The 23,897-nt window shown below is 32.7% G+C and overlaps 2 protein-coding genes across 3 annotated transcripts in view; one reads left to right on the forward strand and one right to left on the reverse strand.

The window, feature by feature from the left end:
* Positions 1 to 23,897, forward strand: part of LOC125077796 (phosphatidylcholine:ceramide cholinephosphotransferase 2-like) — an 86,740-nt gene that overhangs the window by 24,659 nt on the left and 38,184 nt on the right. The gene's annotated exons all lie outside the window — the stretch shown is intronic.
* On the reverse strand, positions 3,286 to 22,250 carry LOC125077794 (spondin-1). 2 transcript variants are annotated; one of them, XR_007120776.1, is made up of 16 exons: positions 22,108 to 22,249; positions 21,460 to 21,641; positions 19,926 to 20,178; positions 19,697 to 19,820; positions 18,989 to 19,143; positions 18,521 to 18,699; positions 18,153 to 18,283; positions 17,631 to 17,853; positions 16,931 to 17,102; positions 16,483 to 16,673; positions 16,132 to 16,392; positions 15,671 to 15,841; positions 6,879 to 6,995; positions 6,377 to 6,480; positions 3,674 to 3,798; positions 3,286 to 3,384 (listed from the first exon to the last, which is right to left on the reverse strand). XR_007120776.1 is itself a non-coding variant. In XM_047689855.1 (16 exons), exons 2-15 carry the CDS (start codon positions 21,617 to 21,619, stop codon positions 3,724 to 3,726), a joined length of 2,316 nt encoding a protein of 771 aa, XP_047545811.1. In that variant the 5' UTR covers positions 21,620 to 21,641; positions 22,108 to 22,250; the 3' UTR covers positions 3,286 to 3,384; positions 3,678 to 3,723. The 2 variants fall into 2 exon arrangements, 1 of the variants encoding a protein (XP_047545811.1); XM_047689855.1 differs by having other exon boundaries at positions 3,678 to 3,798; positions 22,108 to 22,250.

A 23,897-nucleotide genomic window follows, 5' to 3' on the forward strand; every position in this document is an offset into this window, starting at 1 on the left:
GAATTATTCAGAAACGGACAGATATCCTGAAAAAACTTACTAAAAGCGATGGCTAAGACCAAGTCAATCAGTTACAGCAAGGGTCTTTAATGATAGCAGCTTGTTTGTAATTTAAAAATAACGATGGGAACGAAGGCGACAAGATGTTTTTAAACAGTTGAAAATTAGAGAATCTTTCAAACAACGTAAATGTATCAATATATTTACATAACATAAATACATAAATTATATATTTAATATAATTATATATTTAATAAACTTAAATTTCATTGGTTTAATAATAACTCAATTGGAATTCGCAATTCGTTTTCGCTAAAAACAACGCCCCCGAAATCAAGCGCCACCCTGACCGTGCGATATGAACCACTACGATACGGAACCACCAATATTAAACAACATTGCAATACAATTGCGATGTTGTCCAATATTTTCAAAAAAAAAACATCTAAAAATTAACTGTTTTACTTTTTGCAAACCTGAGAGTAAGTATCACCCACACATCAGATATTCTACCGCCTAAAAGCAATATGATAACGAGCCGAGATGACTCAGTGGTTAGAACGCGTGCACCGATGATTTCGGGTTCAAACCCAGGCAAGCACCACTGAATTTCATGTGTTTATAATTCGTGCTCGGCGGTGAAGAAAAAATTCGTTAAGAAAACTGAATTTGTCTTATTTCAACGAAATTCTGCCACATGTATATTCAACCAACCTGCATCGGAGCAGCGTGGTGGAATATGTTCCAAACCTTCTCCTCAAAGTTTTAATAATAAAAAAAGTACCTCTGCTTGATATTCAGAAGTTCTGCAATTCTAGTCAAGTGCGTGGCAGAATTTTATTCCACACATGCACACAGGTTTCCTCCCAATAATTTCCTTTATCGTTGAACGTGCTTTTAATTACAAATTGAGCACATGAAAACTCAATGAACTTTCTTGAATTTGAAGATAACATAGAACTCCACGGGATTATTTCAGCTTTTTGTTTTAAAAGAACCCCACATTTATTGAAAGCATTACTATAATGCTATGTTCAAATACAAAGTGTTTTCTTGAAAAACGATAATTTATAGAAAGGAAAATAATCATCGATCAACAATCTATTAATCTCCGATGATTCATCTAGCAAGCGAGGGTCAAACTTCTTTTAAAAATAATTATCATTTTGTTCAAATGTTTTTGCTCTTCGACCTTACATTTTTAACAAAGGCAAAACGGTTTGTTTACTAAAAAAAAATAGCAATTATCATTAATTTTACTTTAATAAGATTTTTATTTAATTTAGTTATTTTACTAAAGTGCCAGCAGCAATAAATCCGCTAGAAATGTATCGGGTCTTAAGAAATTTTCAATATACTATATAATTCCATTCAAAATTCTGATTTGTCCAATATCAAATTGTTGTAGAAGATCATAAGGTTAACTAAATATATTAATTAAATTGTAAAATATAAGCGAAATTTATTATATACGTGATTTCAAAGTTAATAAATAAAAAGCTACGCTTTTAAGTTTTACTATGTTTTTACAAAAAACATTCTTAAACTAACAGCTTACTACAATAATCTTACGGTTCCTCACATTAAATAATGAAAAAATCACACAAAAACATCTTAATAGACAATCACCATCAGAGCGAAAAAACTGCAACATTATTAAAAGTACAATAACAATTTATTTTATGAGAACAACACTAATCGTAAAGTTTGTTCGGATTGTTAGTGAATGCCAAGGATTAGTTACGAGATCAATTGTTGTTCAATGCCATTCACTGTTGTTGAAATCACAGGAAGTTGTCTAGATTTTATGGTCTAGGAAACGATAAAATGTTTAATTTATTATTATTATAATTATTAGAAAAAAGTTCAAACGCTGGTTTTTCCAATAATGTAATTATGATCTAAGATTGTAATGATTTAAATACATCGCAGAGTGAAATTGAAACTTAAAAGCGTTCACGTTTTAAATATAAAATTTTAGTTAGGTCAGGTTTTATAAAATAAAATATATTTTAATGTTGCTAAACGAATATTCAAACATTTCATTGTATTTTTCTAGTATGATCTTGTACTTTGTATGATCTATCAATGTCATACACTCCCACTATAGAGATATTTATTTTATTTTGAATACATTCAATTCCAACATTCAGTACTGGCAACATTCATAATATTCAAAATTGTTATAAAAAACAACAAACATTAATCTGTTCAAAAAGCAATGCGACGTAATACAGAGTAAAGTATAATTACAGACACATGAGATAATTTATATCCTATGGTTTAGAGCACACTCGAACTTACAAATTTTCACGAATCACCGCCATATCATTGTCTTACTCACATTAAGTAGTTAGAAGTAATTGAATCAATCCAATTAATTTATAAGCCTATGTTTCAGATACTTTTAAAGTATGAGGCATGCTAATATAGACACAAATTTTACCGCGCTCATATGTTAAGTGTATTTTATAGATTATATTGATAGTTGTGTCATTGTAGTTAGTGACGATTACGAAATATTTGTGTGGACGATGATCACTTATCACGTATGGCAACCAAAGTATGCTGAGTGTCCAACTCATGAAACAACACATTTTTGTACTAACACCGTTTAAAAAAAAAAAGATTTCCTTCTGATTGACTGCTGCTGCTGTTAGCTTCAACTACTAGAAGCTAACAGGTAGTAAGTAATACGAAATAGCTATAGTATATATTTGACTTCCTTGTCGATAGTTGTAGGGCTTTGTCACTTGGTTGGCCTTCATGCAAGCCCATCTGGGTAGGTACCACCACATCACATATTCTACGTGAAATGGTCTAGTTAAGGCTGTAGTTGTACCCGTATTATTCTTTTATTAAACTATTTCAATTGTGTTTATTAATATCGAGATGGCCTATTTAACATAATTATAGATTTTAATCGAAGATCCAGGGATTTTATTTAGACAAACACCTCTGTTTTTCATGTGCTTTTTATTGACATCATGTTCGGTGGTGAAGGAAAAAATCGTGAAACCGCAAACCAGGATGTTTCACACTGAAGCAGCATGGTAAAATAATCTGAAACACTTCTCACGAGAAAACGTTTATCTACGCTCCATAGTAGGACGCATACTATAAACTACATACACATAAAAGCGTATTTGAAGGAACGTTACAATAATGTTATGTTGCTCCAACTACGTTTTTATTTTCAGACGTGTTTACTAAACGAAATCTAAGTATTTATATACTCGTATTATTTTTTGGGATTCATTGAAAGATCAGTAATAATAAAACAAATTTCCTGCTAAAATATATTATGTATTTCTTAAAAATATAAACAAATGAGTATTAAGTAGAAGCCACTCGTCGATTACTGTATCTGAATATACTTGCTTGCTGAAAACAAATTAGAGTATTTAAAGATCATCTTGACTATAACGAAAGGCAGATTTTAAAAGGCTTGTCAATGTAAATATGAGAAACATCAGAAGGTAAGTTAAAATTTAGTTTATGAAATATTAACATTAATAAATGATGTGCTCCTGCTCGGCGGTGAAGGAACACACCGTGAGGAATTACATATATATCAACTATCAACGGACCCGCATCGGAGCAGCGTGGAATATATTGAAAGGTTATTAGATTAATTTTTGCTTTGCCCCATAGTAAGACATTTACAGGCTACTTACTGTGATTCCAATGAGTGGTCAGAAGACTGCTGCATTTTTCGCGACACTAACACACGCGCGAGCAACGGCGTCGTCGTGTGAGGCGAGTAGGACAGGGCGCGCCGCCCGGACCAGGCTGAGACTTTATATGAAATACATTATATAAATATAGTACATTGTAAACATATTTAAATATATATATTAACAAATAATCTTTAATAATACATATCAAATGTATTGAGAAATTGTAAAAGTCCGTCAAAAATATATATTTACAATATCTTAGTCACGCCCAGCGTTATTTTATACTACTTGTAAAACTGAGATCAACAACAAGAGTAGAAAAGCCAAATGAACTAAATTTGTACGATATACTTGGTCGAGAGTGTGAAAAATCTATATATATAGATATAATATATTTTTCATGGATTTGCGAAAAAAAGGTCACTTGGAACGTCGGCGAAACTATTATCGGAATTTGTTAAAGTAGATACAAGAAGTAGATTGGAATAATATTGTATTATAAATAAAGATATCAAACAAGAACTACGAAATACGTAAATACCTATAAGGTTTGTTTACCTTTAATCCTGCTTCGATTGGAATATACTATGCAAAAAAATTATATTACCTACAATCATATCGTCCTATGAATAGGACCAATAACTATAATTTGGCACTCAATCCAATTCAAGTAAATTAAAAAAATAGCGAATGCCACAAAACATATATTTACGTACGTAACATTACTTTACGTTTGTTTATAGTTTGATGTGAACCTACAGGTATTATCAAACATTTTTATATTCACTGATAAAGAAATGAGAATGTAATGATCTCAATCATATATTACAAATAATTATCTTCCAGCTATCGAAATTAAATTAACGACTGCTCTTGAAGATTGAAAGTAATATACCTAAATTACAATACACGCATAAATAAATCTCAATTTATATAACCTTGGCAAACCACTGCATTAAACGGCTAATTGCCTTTATTGATGCGGCATTACATTAAAATACCCGAGTATGATGTAATAATCAAGTCCGTTGATGGATTAATTTCTTGTATTCACGCGACAGTATTGATTTGATGTACTTATTGTATTATATTTTTTTTTATTCTGGCTTTTATTTGTGCCAAGAGGGCACAGATTATTTCGCCAATGTCGACGTGCGACTTATTGTATTAACACAGTAAAAATATGGACATATATTAAATGCAATGAATAGTTATAACGTATACTTCTGAAAATCTCTTTTTGTCCTTTTTATAAAAACAAACTTAGAGTAAACAAAATTCAACCACATATACAACACAGAATGAAGCATTTTACAGTTAAAATTGGTATTATTGTTAAAGTATTCAATGCCATAGCGACAAGCAATTGGAATTCTCGCCCCGTCGTCGCGACGTCAGGCTTGGCCATGGTATTATGAAAACTTCCAAAAATCACAAAGGCCGCACAAATGGAATAACACTAAAAGGTGAATGTCACTTATTCCTAACGTTCCATACTTTCGGTTTACGCATGACACCTTCGTAGCAGATTTTTACAAATTTTCAAGAAAAACAATATTATTTTTAATAATATTAAAAGAAATTCAGACTTATAATAATTTAAATGACTTGTTATTTGCTAAAATGTCCGATCTCCTTAAAAAAATGGCAATTATTTTACAAACGCATATTTGAATGATTTGCTAAATGACATTAAAACATGTCACAAAGCAGTTCTGAGTTATGGTGTGTTTCCGCTATCCCGCATCGTACATATTGTAGAGGGCATTACTCTATGAAACTTCATACTCACTTATATTTAGAGGCTATTTTCGTTTAACTTATTATTAATAAATAAATCGCACGCAACTATAATTAAAAAAAAAAAAACTTAAAAGTAAATACCGTTAATAAATATCGGGACTGTTGAGGTCGGATAAAAACAAAATTAATTTAATTTAGCAACGATTTAGGGTTCAATATATATAAAATACAATATGGTGCAAAAATAAATAACGAGAACCAATGAACTTGCAAGGAATTCTAAATATAATCTGTTATTTTTTTGGTTACTTCTAGCGGTAAATATAGTTTTATAGGGTATGAGGAATGTAATGTCTCAGTCAAGGGCCACTTGCTACTTTTTTTATAGACCTACGCACGTACCGACGCATTATGCTTCTCTATTTGTTATATATACATATACTTTGTACGACAGCGAGACATTTACTGTGCAAATAATAATGATAACAGTGCAGATGAAGATGAAATTTATCCACGATATAAAGCGTTCCATTGGTCTTTCAAACAGAGAATAGCTGCATTACCTCATCTCTTATTACATCAACCTTAGTATTATGTTACAAGTAAAATTGACAATAATATTCCTTGTAAAATTGCCGGTAAAGTCTAGGACGCATCGTTAAAAAAGAAAGTACAAAAGACTATAAACGCAAAAACTTTAACAGAATGTTTCAGTCCAAAATCCTCACCTTTACATTCACGTACATACATTTAAAATTCTAAGAGTGGACGTTGGATAACATTATTTACACATTAACAACAGCTATTTAAGTATGATTCAATATAATTACATAATAAATTATCTGTGTTCCCCTTCGCACCTAATGCTCATTACTATTATCCGCTAGCGAGATTACTGACATGCGATACGTCCATTACTTTATTTTCTCATCATATACGGTAAATAATCTCACCAGTATCGTCCTTGAGCGCTCCTGGTAACCGATACCACACGTGACGCTGCAACGGCTCCACCCGCTCCAGTCACTCAACTGACAGTCGGCTGATTGCGAGGAGCCTGCGAACGAGATATGGAATGAATAATACTTAATATGATATTTTGAAAACCAATATGATATTTTGAAGCCAAAAAATATTTATGGTCAAACAAAGTCACGTATAAGAATTTTGCTACTTTACACACTTAGACTGAATTAAGCTCACCATTGTAGCTTAAGTTTATTTGAATTTTACATTATTATATTTGATTATCATATCATTTTATATGTTACCTTCATTTGTTAATACAACGTTATTATTTAAATGAAAAACGAGATGCTCGAAAATTAAATAATAAATTCACACAAGATTCATTTCTATTGTTACTGTTCTTCTTCAAATGGATCTTCACAGGTATATGCAAGGAGTATAGATATATGATGGAAGAATATAAAAGGTGGATCTCAGTTTCTTTACCAGTGATTGTTGGCGCTCCGGGAATGATGGAGTTGACGCTGAGTCCAGCGAAGAGAGCATTGCCGGCGGGTGCGGGTTGGCCAGCCGGGGGCACCGCGGCTGTTCCGGCTGCTCCGCCTAATTGAACAAGAAAACACAAAAAATATTTATATTTTCATCATTTTCATTAAATATTGATTTAAAAGAAAATAGTTAAAAGGAAACATTTTAACAGAAAAAATCTAAGGAAGGCAGACAATCTTTCTAAAATACTGTTTCGTAGAGCTAGAAATAGTTCTAAAATCCGAATGTGAGGAACTCGTAGTATTGTTTACTCACTAATCTATTTACGCTGTTCTTGTTTTAGAGGTGACTGCAGGGAAATTTCTCAATATACCAATTTATTTACTTCGTTTTCAATAGCTTTTTCTTGTAAATTATCTTTCGAACTTAGTATGATTTTAATTTCATTTATCGTTAAGAAGTAAATTAAGTAAATAAATTCAATGAAATCTCATTAGTCGAAAACATTTTCTTAATATCATGATGGAATTAAGAAAGTGATGCGGAAGATTTTGAGTTTATGATATTGAGTTAATTTTTGTTGACATAGTGTTTTACTCATGGTGACTTAAATTCATTCCTTTAGATTTATGTCTACGAGTCATAATATTTACTAGTACTACTTCATCTATTATTAACAATTATTATTCTTTTAGTTTGAGATAATTTTATTAAAAAAAACAGTAAGTATTTATCTATTTAATTATAATTTGAGAAAATATAGTGTATATAACATCATGTTTTCTCTATTTAACCGTAAAATATATAATATGTTTATGTGTAAAAAGTCTAGATGGCTGTAGAGTGTAGTATTTTGATCGTGATGAAATTATTTAAGTATAAAGTACATTTTTAATGCCTTGTTTAGGATTTGTTCAGGGGAACGGGGATGCATTTGGGGGCCCCCCAAGGCTGGAGACCCGGGGCGGCCGACCCTTCCGCCCCCCTGCTAGTCCGCCACTGAATATCATTTATCTATTTATATAAAGGACTATGCCAAAGTAGTATAACTGAAAAAAAAAACTATTAACCAAAACTATGCAGGAGGCTTAACTGGCCAGTCACTAGTGAGTTTACCCTGATTGTCTTTTGATTAGTACGATTATAATATTACTGTTCGCCAGCAAGCTATGTGAGACGTAAGAGGTATTTGTAAGAGTATGTTAGGGTAAAGTTTCTGAAGGTATACCCTCACAAAATATTATATTATAGAGAATAATTTATAATAACTTCAATAGTCATAATATAACAACATTGACTGTGATGTGCCTGCATGCCAGACAACATCACACACAATCAACTCACATCAACTTTTAAATTCACTTACCTTGTACTGTGAAATATGATGTTCAAGAACTATATACGATAATAGTTTTTTGTAAAATTGTTTATTATTCTTATAATATTCTAATATAGGTAGGATATACTATAAAAAATACATTCTTTACTTCACATCACGTCGAGTACAAAAACAATTTTTATTGAACATCAAAGGCAAGAATTAAAATATCGTTTTCATGTATGAATTCTGTAAACATATAAACCGTTTACATATTTATAAAATGCCGAAACGATTCCAATGCTGTACATGCACAGACTGTGTTTACCAGTTTACCATCCTTAAACGAATATCTATACTAATATTATAAAGAAAAAGTGTAAAATTTGTGAGTTGGTTTATATGGAGATAGTAATGACCTGAACCGCAGCGCCCATTTGAAATTTCTATTTCAAAGGAAAATTATTTATCTAGAAAAAACATTTTATTTACTTGCTTTGTTAACCCAACTAGTTAAAAAGTTATTTACTAATAACAGCCTTAGCAGAAAGCAATTCTCCTTTACTAATTATGTTTTGACATTACTAGTGTACAAACAATTTTTGCTTAATATAACATGTTTCACTCCCGTTGTGTAAATGTAAATTTATTAAATTATTATATACGATCGATTAGATTCGAAAGTGACACTTATTCTAATTAACAAGCACTAAAATATATAACCCTTATATACCTACTACATGACAGCTATAGTATTTACAAGATAAAACCAAGCAGAACCGTATAAAGATTGACAAACTCCCAAAGCACACGAATGGCTCATAGTATTGTCGACTATGTGATAAAATTTATCCTTTAAAAAGATGGACTGAGATCTACCGACGTAAAATTCATTTGTTGAGATTTTTTCCGATTATATCCTAATCTTCGATATACCCGCGAGTGTTTATACTTTGCTAGCATAATAGACATAATGTAAAATTAAATACTTTTTCAATATTTTTTTCCGTTCAGCCTAATCTTCCATTCATCAACAAGCTGTTAAGATATTAATTGAATTCTGAAATCCTGCTTTATATAAATATATATTTTTTTATAAAATTCCTATTTTTATTTTTAAGCCAGACTTTTAAATGATCCTTTAGACATTTGTGACAATGCATAACGATTCTTTTAACTATTCCTTAAATCGTCAATGCAATAATAATAAAATAATAAAAATTGTTACAAATAAAGATATGATATCCTTAATTGACAAAATATTTATTTATGTTGTCAATTATATTATTTGAAAGATGAGATTTTTTTTTTAATTTCCGCTTAATATCTTAATAATCGATCTCTTTGTGAACAGAAATTACTCGATTACGAAACACAAGAACAACTCCCCCGCCAAGCCTCGTCACAAGGTCATAGGGCTCGTCAATAATAACGCATAAACAATGTAGCACGCTCTGCGGCACACTATGTTCAATAGCGTAATACCTAATCGGTAGGGAAGTACACACAGGCACAACACAGACGTGTTTCCGATGTAACGAACGACACGTTTCGCGTATCATTAATAGCTTTGGCATTTATTTTAAATGAATTCTCAAAACAATATTATGAAAGTTTTTCTCGTGAAAACAGTTGGGTGTCATCTCTTTATCATTAAACTGTTTTTTCTGAGCATTTGACGTCCGATAAGTTGCAATGTGTTTCTGTGTTTGATATTACAATTATGTTTGTATGTTACCAAATCCTAACTTAAATGTTCAAAAAATCAATAGCATAAGAACAGATTATTACCAGTAGATTTCTAAAGATTTATTATAAGAAGAAAAATATATTTGTCTCATAAATAAATATAAATCCTACATAGAATGTTTTAATTTCTGTAATACATCGTGTCGTGACCGAGTATGGTCACCTTTTGTGTTTATTGAGTTGAGTGTTGGCGCACTGGTTTCTCTCGACATTGGTCGGCGCCGTCCTCTATAAAATACACTGCTTTACATGTGACGAGGTAGTAACATTGGGTTTTTGCATTATTAAGTCATCTCATGTCCTTTGCATTTCCTCGATTAGGCCTGATGTCGAAATTTGCAAGATTCTTAAATATTTACGGTTGTTACGTAAGAGGTATTTGTAAGAGTATGTTAGGGTAAAGTTTCTGAAGGTATACCCTCACAAAATATTATATTATAGAGAATAATTTATAATAACTTCAATAGTCATAATATAACAACATTGACTGTGATGTGCCTGCATGCCAGACAACATCACACACAATCAACTCACATCAACTTTTAAATTCACTTACCTTGTACTGTGAAATATGATGTTCAAGAACTATATACGATAATAGTTTTTTGTAAAATTGTTTATTATTCTTATAATATTCTAATATAGGTAGGATATACTATAAAAAATACATTCTTTACTTCACATCACGTCGAGTACAAAAACAATTTTTATTGAACATCAAAGGCAAGAATTAAAATATCGTTTTCATGTATGAATTCTGTAAACATATAAACCGTTTACATATTTATAAAATGCCGAAACGATTCCAATGCTGTACATGCACAGACTGTGTTTACCAGTTTACCATCCTTAAACGAATATCTATACTAATATTATAAAGAAAAAGTGTAAAATTTGTGAGTTGGTTTATATGGAGATAGTAATGACCTGAACCGCAGCGCCCATTTGAAATTTCTATTTCAAAGGAAAATTATTTATCTAGAAAAAACATTTTATTTACTTGCTTTGTTAACCCAACTAGTTAAAAAGTTATTTACTAATAACAGCCTTAGCAGAAAGCAATTCTCCTTTACTAATTATGTTTTGACATTACTAGTGTACAAACAATTTTTGCTTAATATAACATGTTTCACTCCCGTTGTGTAAATGTAAATTTATTAAATTATTCATATACGATCGATTAGATTCGAAAGTGACACTTATTCTAATTAACAAGCACTAAAATATATAACCCTTATATACCTACTACATGACAGCTATAGTATTTACAAGATAAAACCAAGCAGAACCGTATAAAGATTGACAAACTCCCAAAGCACACGAATGGCTCATAGTATTGTCGACTATGTGATAAAATTCATCCTTTAAAAAGATGAACTGAGATCTACCGACGTAAAATTCATTTGTTGAGATTTTTTCCGATTATATCCTAATCTTCGATATACCCGCGAGTGTTTATACTTTGCTAGCATAATAGACATAATGTAAAATTAAATACTTTTTCAATATTTTTTTCCGTTCAGCCTAATCTTCCATTCATCAACAAGCTGTTAAGATATTAATTGAATTCTGAAATCCTGCTTTATATAAATATATATTTTTTTATAAAATTCCTATTTTTATTTTTAAGCCAGACTTTTAAATGATCCTTTAGACATTTGTGACAATGCATAACGATTCTTTTAACGATTCCTTAAATCGTCAATGCAATAATAATAAAATAATAAATATTGTTACAAACAAAGATATGATATCCTTAATTGACAAAATATTTATTTATGTTGTCAATTATATTATTTGAAAGATGAGTTTATTTTTATTTTCCGCTTAATATCTTAATAATCGATCTCTTTGTGAACAGAAATTACTCGATTACGAAACACAAGAACAACTCCCCCGCCAAGCCTCGTCACAAGGTCATAGGGCTCGTCAATAATAACGCATAAACAATGTAGCACGCTCTGCGGCACACTATGTTCAATAGCGTAATACCTAATCGGTAGGGAAGTACACACAGGCACAACACAGACGTGTTTCCGATGTAACGAACGACACGTTTCGCGTATCATTAATAGCTTTGGCATTTATTTTAAATGAATTCTCAAAACAATATTATAAAAGTTTTTCTCGTGAAAACAGTTGGGTGTCATCTCTTTATCATTAAACTGTTTTTTCTGAGCATTTGACGTCCGATAAGTTGCAATGTGTTTCTGTGTTTGATATTACAATTATGTTTGTATGTTACCAAATCCTAACTTAAATGTTCAAAAAATCAATAGCATAAGAACAGATTATTACCAGTAGATTTCTAAAGATTTATTATAAGAAGAAAAATATATTTGTCTCATAAATAAATATAAATCCTACATAGAATGTTTTAATTTCTGTAATACATCGTGTCGTGACCGAGTATGGTCACCTTTTGTGTTTATTGAGTTGAGTGTTGGCGCACTGGTTTCTCTCGACATTGGTCGGCGCCGTCCTCTATAAAATACACTGCTTTACATGTGACGAGGTAGTAACATTGGGTTTTTGCATTATTAAGTCATCTCATGTCCTTTGCATTTCCTCGATTAGGCCTGATGTCGAAATTTGCAAGATTCTTAAATATTTACGGTTGTTACGTAAGAGGTATTTGTAAGAGTATGTTAGGGTAAAGTTTCTGAAGGTATACCCTCACAAAATATTATATTATAGAGAATAATTTATAATAACTTCAATAGTCATAATATAACAACATTGACTGTGATGTGCCTGCATGCCAGACAACATCACACACAATCAACTCACATCAACTTTTAAATTCACTTACCTTGTACTGTGAAATATGATGTTCAAGAACTATATACGATAATAGTTTTTTGTAAAATTGTTTATTATTCTTATAATATTCTAATATAGGTAGGATATACTATAAAAAATACATTCTTTACTTCACATCACGTCGAGTACAAAAACAATTTTTATTGAACATCAAAGGCAAGAATTAAAATATCGTTTTCATGTATGAATTCTGTAAACATATAAACCGTTTACATATTTATAAAATGCCGAAACGATTCCAATGCTGTACATGCACAGACTGTGTTTACCAGTTTACCATCCTTAAACGAATATCTATACTAATATTATAAAGAAAAAGTGTAAAATTTGTGAGTTGGTTTATATGGAGATAGTAATGACCTGAACCGCAGCGCCCATTTGAAATTTCTATTTCAAAGGAAAATTATTTATCTAGAAAAAACATTTTATTTACTTGCTTTGTTAACCCAACTAGTTAAAAAGTTATTTACTAATAACAGCCTTAGCAGAAAGCAATTCTCCTTTACTAATTATGTTTTGACATTACTAGTGTACAAACAATTTTTGCTTAATATAACATGTTTCACTCCCGTTGTGTAAATGTAAATTTATTAAATTATTCATATACGATCGATTAGATTCGAAAGTGACACTTATTCTAATTAACAAGCACTAAAATATATAACCCTTATATACCTACTACATGACAGCTATAGTATTTACAAGATAAAACCAAGCAGAACCGTATAAAGATTGACAAACTCCCAAAGCACACGAATGGCTCATAGTATTGTCGACTATGTGATAAAATTCATCCTTTAAAAAGATGAACTGAGATCTACCGACGTAAAATTCATTTGTTGAGATTTTTTCCGATTATATCCTAATCTTCGATATACCCGCGAGTGTTTATACTTTGCTAGCATAATAGACATAATGTAAAATTAAATACTTTTTCAATATTTTTTTCCGTTCAGCCTAATCTTCCATTCATCAACAAGCTGTTAAGATATTAATTGAATTCTGAAATCCTGCTTTATATAAATATATATTTTTTTATAAAATTCCTATTTTTATTTTTAAGCCAGACTTTTAAATGATCCTTTAGACATTTGTGACAATGCATAACGATTCTTTTAACGATTCCTTAAATCGTCAATGCAATAATAATAAAATAATAAATATTGTTACAAACAAAGATATGATATCCTTAATTGACAAAATATTTATTTATGTTGTCAATTATATTATTTGAAAGATGAGTTTATTTTTATTTTCCGCTTAATATCTTAATAATCGATCTCTTTGTGAACAGAAATTACTCGATTACGAAACACAAGAACAACTCCCCCGCCAAGCCTCGTCACAAGGTCATAGGGCTCGTCAATAATAACGCATAAACAATGTAGCACGCTCTGCGGCACACTATGTTCAATAGCGTAATACCTAATCGGTAGGGAAGTACACACAGGCACAACACAGACGTGTTTCCGATGTAACGAACGACACGTTTCGCGTATCATTAATAGCTTTGGCATTTATTTTAAATGAATTCTCAAAACAATATTATAAAAGTTTTTCTCGTGAAAACAGTTGGGTGTCATCTCTTTATCATTAAACTGTTTTTTCTGAGCATTTGACGTCCGATAAGTTGCAATGTGTTTCTGTGTTTGATATTACAATTATGTTTGTATGTTACCAAATCCTAACTTAAATGTTCAAAAAATCAATAGCATAAGAACAGATTATTACCAGTAGATTTCTAAAGATTTATTAAAGATATGTATTAGGCGAAAAATATATTTGTCACATAAATAAATATAAATCCTACATAGAATGTTTTAATTTCTGTAATACATCGTGTCGTGACCGAGTATGGTAACGATCACCTTTTGTGTTTATTGAGTTGAGTGTTGGCGCACTGGTTTCTCTCGTCATTGGTCGGCGCCGTCCTCTATAAAATACACTGCTTTACATGTGACGAGGTAGTAACATTGGGTTTTTGCATTATTAAGTCATCTCATGTCCTTTGCATTTCCTCGATTAGGCCTGATGTCGAAATTTGCAAGATTCTTAAATATTGAAGGTTGTTATAATTTGATTTTTCGTAATTTTTTTTTATAATAGTTGATAGATTTTTTTAGGTAAAACATTAGCGCGCTTTAGGGCTTATCTTCTCGACATCGCCAATGTCTACTTGCAGCGGTGGTTGAGGCGAATACTACATGTACTTCATAGCTATAGATCACTAAAGCTATTGTTATTTTTTTAACAAATATGTATTTAATTAATTATTTTACTCGATATTTATTTCTTAATAGTAAATTATGTTATAAACCATCAATTTCGATGATCGCGTCTGCTGGGCGTCCCGTGATGGTTGTATATTTTTATACAGTAAATCCATAGTATACCTTATAGGCCTTAGTTTATTTCACTCACCACACAAACAATTTGCTACACCTGTGCCACGCGCTTTATACATAATCTCTTCTGCTATTAGTAATATTATGACTTATGAGTATTAATAAAAATACCGTACATAAGGTATGTCAACATATAGCATTGCAACATAGGTACTAATATTTAACACACTTATAAATCGTAAGTGGTTGTGCTAAATAAATACCAACAGAAAACGCGAATGAGTGACAGAACAAAGAGTCTTCACCTTTCTGACCGATAGCGTGACTACAATCAGCCTTAGTAACGACCAATTATCTCTTAAAATATAAAATTTATTATTACTTACAGCATGTCGTTCATTATAATTTTTATGTGTTCATGTTCATTTCATTTATAATAATCAGTGCGTTCCAAAACACGAGACTGCACCGCTCATTTCCTTACCCGGGCTGACTCTGTTACTTTCTGAGAGTACGCATACCTATGTGTACTACATACATTTTATAGTACTCACCAAGTATAACGCTGCAGGTATCGAGACAGTCCTGCTGTGAAATGAAGTTGTTCCTGTTCCCGCGACAGCCACCGTAATTAAAAGGCACGCACATGCCCTTTTGCGCAGCGAACGCCCAACGTTGGTAAAGCCCGCGGCATGGACCTTGCTCTGGAGACTCCATACAGATGCCTATATAAGCGAAAATGTTACTATTACAGCTGCACACTAACTCAATTTCCTCTGGCTAGCTATTTATTGGGTTTTGTTTAATTACTTTTTTTTTCCCATGACAATTTAGTTTTGACATAATTTCCAATTGAATTTATTTTGTAAGTAATAGAAAGAATTAACAGACGTGAGTAGTAATCATACTAGTAGACTTGTTTGACGTTTACATTTTCAATACTCTAACATGACTATTCAAAAGTACTTTGAATATGACCCTATTTGAATTAAGAATAATATAATTTGATACTCACGTTTCGCTGTCATCATGTCAATAGTGCAGTCCTCTCGCTCCACACACGGGCGCTGCTGCAGCAGCTCGACACGAGTAGAACAGTCTTGTTGGCGCTCTGCCGGCACCAATAACAAGCGCGTGCGGAAGCGCACGCCGCGCCCACAAGACGCTGAGCACGGCGACCACGCCGCCCATTCGCTTGTGGGACATGTCGGATCTGAGATATCTGTTTCCAAATCCGCCTCCGTACATTGCGGCTCCATACATTTACGATTATCCTCTGTGGAATTGCGATGTTATTAGATTTTAATTTTAAAATACCATCATTATTATGCTTTTCGTGTTAGAAATGCTTTTACAATGAACCTACCAAGTGCCACTAATGGACATTTTTTGTTGCCCATCTGGTTAAGGAAGTACCGTCTCCTCGTACTGATACCGACACCGCACGTAACTGAGCACTCGCTCCAGACGCCCCACTCTGATGTCTCACAGATACCACCAGCCTCGACTGGTGCTACGTCTAGATCGTCTGGCTCGGCTTCGTTTGCATCATCACCTCTATTAGGAAAATCAAGATATTATCAAGTCTTTGTTTAGTTTTATTAAACTTGTATTAGGAAACGATTTTATTCAAACAGTTCGACTTTATTTTCTTATCAACAAAAACTAAAGCATTAGGTGAAATATAAGGCGTTTTTTATTCAACACTGAAATAACTTTGATTGTTTGCATAAAAAGGATTAATTTCTTGAAGTGAAACCTAGAATAATAGTAATAAAAAAATCTATTAATGTACATTGGAAGACACCACTTACTCGCACTCCGGTACGTCTGCAACGCACATTTCCTTGGAGACGAGCTGCCGATCGCACGCAAACATACGGGCTTTTTCCGGCATACGGTACTGCCGCGTGCGCATACGTAATCCCTTGCCGCAAGTCACCGAACACGCCGACCAAGATTCCCATTCCGTCACCGCACACTCCGCTGCGACCACAGAAACGAAAAGTCATGACAAAAAGCAGGCAATTAATAATTAAATGACATTGAAGTAAACTATCAGAAAAATATCAAGCGATAAATAGGAAGATAAACTAAACTAAACAGTTGCGTTTGTTATATATTTATTTATTTATATAGTATATATATTTATTTATATAGTATGTCATTAGACTGCGTCTTTTCAACGCAGTCTAATGACACTTAATTTCGACACCAACAATTTATATGACGCTAACTCGAAAGTGTGCGCACCGCTTATAATTGTTAGCGTAATATAAATTGATTGATTTCAAAATCTGCCTTTAGTTAGCGTTGTATAAATTTGTAACTTCGTAAATTTTGTATATTTCTTCACGATTTTATTAATACATATAAAATAACATATTTTAAGCAACTTGGCACAAAAAAACGATTTTCACTAAAATTCGAGTTAGCGTAGTACAAATTGTAGGTGTCGATTTGAAAAGCATTGAAAACCTTAGAAGTTAATTTTACTTATTATATGTCACTCACGTCTGTTAGTAGACTCAGTATTTTCAGTCTCTTCAATCACTAAACTTTGCAGCGTCTCTTCGTCACACGACCTGGAGATCAGCTTTTCTCTAGTCAGATAGAGTCTCGCCATTGGATTGATCTCTTTCTTATCCGGATTGTAGAATGGGGCACGAGGGTCTTCGGGGTACATGGTGGTAATTCGGTACATCTTTTCACGAGGAACGGTTTCAGAATTTGGTGACTGTTAATGAAATTTTTATTAATGTCAAATGGCAAAATTTCTATCACTTTCATTACTATTTATTGACATATTCATTGTTAATTAAATTGATAATTACTACAGACACTACCGGGAATTTGCATTCGCTTTAGTGTTTGTATTCGTATTTGTTGCATCACTTTAATATTACGCTCACTCCATGTGCCATTTGTATTATAATATGTGATATTTTATGTTTTATAATTAAAATTAAATACAAATATTAAAGAAAATTGGTATGTTCGATACGATATTCATGTGATATCCAGTAGTATTCTTACCATGTATGAAATGCCATTATCAGTACCGGCATCATAGGGGAAAAGATCGATGACCTTCGATTCTACCCACGTACAGTCCTTGTTGCACAGGTCTAATCCACTCACACCCACCACCCAGTCCGGAGATGGTCCTAAATAATTACATTACTTTTAAAAAAACTGCAATGATTGGTGCTATTCCAAAAATATGAAACATTTGAAATTAACGGACAAGAATTTTAGAAAGTACAATTATCGTATAGTTTGAATTTTTTTGGTTTTTTTTCGATATAGCATAACTTTAATGTGAGTAAAAATCTAAATCTAAATGTAAAATCTTTCAGTATCTTACAAATAAACAGTTCTACTTAAGTGCTTAGTTAACATACCGAACATGGAAGCGAGCGACAGGTAATTGCGCTTCCGATCTACGGTGAAAGAAGCGGTGGTGTTCTGATTAAGACGCGGGTGCCACAGGCCCGCAGCCTTCACCACCGAACGTAGCACGGCACCGCGCTGCCGTAGCTCGCGCTCCAGCAAACCCACTGAACCCCACTCCGCAAGTGACCTGGTCCAAACGACACAGCAAAAATTGAAATATAATTACTCTGATTAATTATCAAAAAGTATCGTATTGTCACCTTACTTACAAGATATACTTAAAATATATGTGAAATTTTGGTGTTTTTGAAATATTCGTAATACGATGATAAACGATAAAATTTCGCAGTTTTTAATGAATAATATTATAAGATGATATTATTGATATTGCTAGAAATCTTTAATTTGGATAACAAAAATCATCATCGTAAAGTAATATATTGTTATTTAATGTTTTGTAGATAATATAAACAAACCTAAATCCGTCCGTAGCGATTTCACCTTCACCCCAGAAAGTAAAATTCTTACGATGCGTCGCTCCGATTACGTCAGAGAAATGAGTAAGCCATAAAGCTTGCACGGGAAAGTCCTTAGGGTGCGTCTGTGGGCTCCAGAGTCCTTCGAACACCATCTTTAAGAAAAAATACCTTTACTTCATCAACACTTATGTTATAAATGAGAAAGTGTGGATGTTTATTACTATTTTACACTAAAACGGCCATAAAAATCCATCATATATTTGGTTAGAATCTGGATATAGATACCTTGCTTAAATAATAAATTACCAAACTATTACATACTTAACCACTTTTATATACTAAACGTGCAAATGCAAAAGCGTTTGCTAATAATATAAATAGGAACATCAATCATTTTAATTATTCACAACCAGTCTATGGGCAATGGAATATTTTGACCACGAACGAAATTCTACGAGTATGTGACCCGTAAATATATTTTCTTGAAATCAAAGCTTCTTAATTGACAAAAAAGCTTCTTATTATGGCTTTAATCCATTAATTTAATCTATAATGTAGGTACAATAATAAATACAAACACGAACCATTTTTTTCCAATATGAATCGAAGTAGAGATTAATTGTCAAAAGGGCATAAATAACGAAAGACAAAGTATTTTCCACTGTAATATCATTTTTGGTATATTTACAAGTTCCTAACACGTACCCTATACTTGGCGTCGTCACAGGCGCAGCAGTCAGGCGCGGACACCGATGTATCCTCGCATACGCGACGCGTGAGTTGTCCGTCCTCCGCGTACCAGCGACTCGCATTTTCATACACCATCGCCCTGCACATGTGTTAAAGCACAAATTAAATTCATTAAAATGTAGACGTTATTTATGAATCGTAATAGCAATACAGGATTCAAATTAAGAAACAATAAATCACTCACTTTAGCATCACGCATCCAGAACCAGCCGGTGGCGCTTTCCACATGACTTGTACCTCTGTCTTGGGCAGGTCGTCAGCTTCTATCACTGAGTTAGTACATTCCTCATCGAACTTAGTGAGAGTGTCCGCGAAGAGCTGGAACTGGCCTTGCTTGCGGGGAGTCCTTGGAGTCGCTGGATCCAGTGGGTCGATTGTCAACTGGAATCTAGTGAACTGTTGCACTACATCGTGGGTGCGAGAACCAACGAGTGTCACTGAAGCAAAATTTTGTTTAGTTATTTACAATCTTATTATAGCCATTATGTTATAAGCAGCCTTTACCGCTATGTATGTTTGTTGTTTGCAAAAGGAGGTATATATGTAACAATATTCAAGGCAGAAAAATATGTCTAAAATTGAAAGGATCGAGAATCCAAGATTGATGCCGAGAAACGTATGCAGTAACATATATTGAAATAAAAACGATTATTGAAAAATTACTGAATACATGACAACAATTTTAAAGCAATTACAACAGTATTTTGTGGCACATATAATACTCGGACTAAGTATGATGATAAAGGCTGCATTATGTTTCTTGTTTTTACCGCTATTTAAAAACCAATCGAATATAATGACAACGAAAATACCTCACGTCTCATAAAATAAAGTATGGCTTAATAAAGCCATGAGCAAAAACGACCTTATGAATTATAATCATAAACACGTCTATTTATCTAATCTTAGTTAATATGTAACATTCTGTACGTAATATGCGGGTTTCCTGTAAGGAGATGATAAAGCAGAATTAAAAAAAGAATACTTTGTGTGATACTTTTATATTATATATTTCATACTATTCTGAACATATACATTCAAACGTACGAAGTACTCTTTGTATTTTTTGAAAATTTATGCAGTTATATTGAGGACATTAAGATAGCAATTATCGTGAAGAAAACAAAAAATAGTGTAGTATCATTTAGGTCACGACCACAGAATATAAAATTATAATTCCTCCTTAACTTTTGCAAGTTATCGGTAGAGATGATATGTACGTAGAGATCGTTGTAACACTATGAATTCCTTTGCACCTGGGCATGCGTGACTTGCATTCGAATAAAACTACCGCAACGTTGGAAACGGCCATTGTTCTAGGCTTTACAATTATTCTATCTAACAACTTTGTAATTAATTGTAGTGTATAAGTAATAACAGTGCATTATACGATAAGTGTCAATGTATTATATTCAATTGAATTATAAATAAACCGCATCGTTTCGCATTTAACTACTTATTTACGATCGTGATAATAAAACAGAAGCTACGCAAGGCGTGAGACATTATTTTGTCATTTTGCCTACTGTTAACTGAAAAGATCTGCCCGTGACCACGAACACTGCAAAGTGCTCGAAACGTCGGGATGTTAAAAATAATTAATATACGCGATTAAATCCGTTAAAAACTAGTTTTATTTCAATGTGTAATAATCGCGAAAATCTAAGACAACAAGATCTAACATGATCGTCTAATAATTGCTATCATTAACATCTTACCAACATATCTCTGGTCAGGTGCATATCTCTCCACGTCACCGTTGATGATAAGCCGATAGAAGTTGTCTCCTGGAGACTTTGGCCCAGTCCCCTCCCCTGGAACAAGTTCGCAGCCTAGTGCGCTTGATGTCAGCAACGCCGCGCACAAGACCCACAGCATCGTTCTTTACAGCTCACGCATACTTTAAATAAAATGAAAATACCTACGTTTAAAATACATAGTCTCTTCTTTAGAATAAATAGAGATTGTATACTCGTATATTATTTTAATTGGTCTCTTAAAATTTGTCATCGTCATAGTCAATTATGTGGCACGGTACATTCTAGAATCTAGAACATGTCATCGTTACTTAGCTCGGATTTAATCATAAACTTAATAATAAGAAAATACAACACTAGAGCTTATGTATAAATTACATTGTTAATAAAGATGATGCTTTTTTTCTTTTAAATTAAAAATTTAAACACATTTCTCGCTTCTAGTAGAAGTATATTTAGAAGTTACTAAGCATAAAACTAAAATAGGTATTGTTTTTTATTTAAATATTTATTATTAACTATTCACCCCGTAAAATGTAACTGCTGATGACTGACGTTAAGATTGGTTTTAAAATTTAATTTATGCTTTTCATAAAATTTAAAACTTACCACTGTGAAATATGTGAATGATGAGCAGCGCCGGGATGTGAAGTGCGCGATAGGAAGGCGGCGGCCGATAAAGGGTCAGATGTCATGTGGTCAAGCGCTAGCTGCCGCGACGCGATCGCACAAAAATATTGAACCCGTGTCGCTAAATATTCCAGAAATATCAGACTGGCAATTTATTTATTTTACTACAAAATAAATATTGACAACGACAAAATGCAAATTTGTATCCTATCAAAAAAAATATCCTAGTAGTAGTAGTAGTAGATGCAAAATGTCGATACCTAGTTTATTTAAATTTAAATAATTTAATTTAAAAGTCCTTTTAAAAGTTCTAAGTTGTTACGCTACTTAGAATAAATAAGTATAGATGGCTCGCCCTAATAGTAGTAATGACGTCAGACAGAAGCGTGTCAAGGTCGTATTAGATAATTTAGAATTGGGGATGTCACGTAAATGGGTGGTAGGTAACTAGGGCAGGTTACATTTAAATGTAACTAGTACTCGATGACAATTAATCTATATATATGTAACGTGTGTGTAACTTTGCTATAAAATTTGTTAAAAACTTTTCTAATCACATACATTTATATCACTTTACAATATATTGGTTTTCATTCAAAAATACAACTTTCAAAGTACTCACCTTAGTAACTCGTGTCCCGGTAATGAGGCGAAGACAGCGCTGGTCGCTCCCGGCAAGTACCTTCTTCCGCCGCTCACACATTTACTTGTAGTGCGACCATATTTGTTGATTAATTGGGAACTGCTGCTTCTGATCGCTTTAATACCACTACACAGTTATATCAATAAACGTACTTTGTATTTATTTCAAAACTCATTTTATAAGATTTTCTATTTTATTTTTATGCGATTGCTAATAATTTATATAAATAGATTTTATGGTACTTAACGTTAGGATAATTTATATTACTGAGCACGTGAAAAATTAAATAAAAAAGGTAATATGAACCTACCTAATCATTTAAAACTTATTTGCATATTTTGTATGAACTTGTAGATGGCTACTCTACTCATTACCGATTACTAGACTGGACGCGTGCTCGCATACCGCACGCCTACTGTCGTCGGATCAGACAGGATATGCTCATTTTTGGACTCTACTTACTCTTTGATAGAGCTATGTTAGTTGAGTGCTTTGAGGAAGCAGAGTAAACTTTCATTTGCTACCTAATTTACTCATTATTAGATATCACTACTTTGAATGCCATTACTTTGAATAAAACTACCAAACACAGTAGTTTTATTTAGTAATATTTACTCGGTGTTAGGGTATTGTGCAAGCCTTTGTTAGTAGGGACACCGACTTATCATAATATATTCTACCGTCAAGCAGCAATACTTAGTATAGTTGTGTTTCGATTTGAAGGGTGTGTGAGCACTGGCTCATTGGCCAATGGCCATTTTATGCCTTGATTATTATTATTTACACTGGTAAATAATAATAATCAAGGCATAAAATGGCCATTGGCGGAGGTGACCACCTACCACCGGTAGCCCATATACCCGTCCGCCTACCTATACCATAAAAAATGTGTCTCGTGAATCTTAACCAAAGATTGTAGGGTTCAAACACAGATAGGCACTACTCAGTTTTCATGTTCCATATTTATGGTTGTAATTTATTTGTTGCTCGGCGCTGCAGAAAAATATCATGAGGAAATCTGCATCTATCGAATTGCACTAATATTCTGCCGTATTTATCTAATCATTTAGATCCTCCTGATAGATTAGACATAGTTAATAAGTTTAATAAGAATAAGATTTAACGT

Source organism: Vanessa atalanta, chromosome 4, assembly GCF_905147765.1.
Source record: "Vanessa atalanta chromosome 4, ilVanAtal1.2, whole genome shotgun sequence".
In the NCBI taxonomy this organism is placed as follows: domain Eukaryota; kingdom Metazoa; phylum Arthropoda; class Insecta; order Lepidoptera; family Nymphalidae; genus Vanessa; species Vanessa atalanta.

Bases quoted from the DNA above. Each gene is read 5' to 3' on its own strand.
- LOC125077794 (XM_047689855.1), bottom strand. From the start codon at position 21,619: ATGCTGTGGGTCTTGTGCGCGGCGTTGCTGACATCAAGCGCACTAGGC. The intron at 16,393-16,482 runs GTAGGTTCATTG...GCAATTCCACAG, and splicing joins ATGTCCATTAGTGGCACTTG to AGGATAATCGTAAATGTATG. The intron at 15,842-16,131 runs GTGAGTATCAAA...TCGCTTATATAG, and splicing joins TGACATGATGACAGCGAAAC to GCATCTGTATGGAGTCTCCA.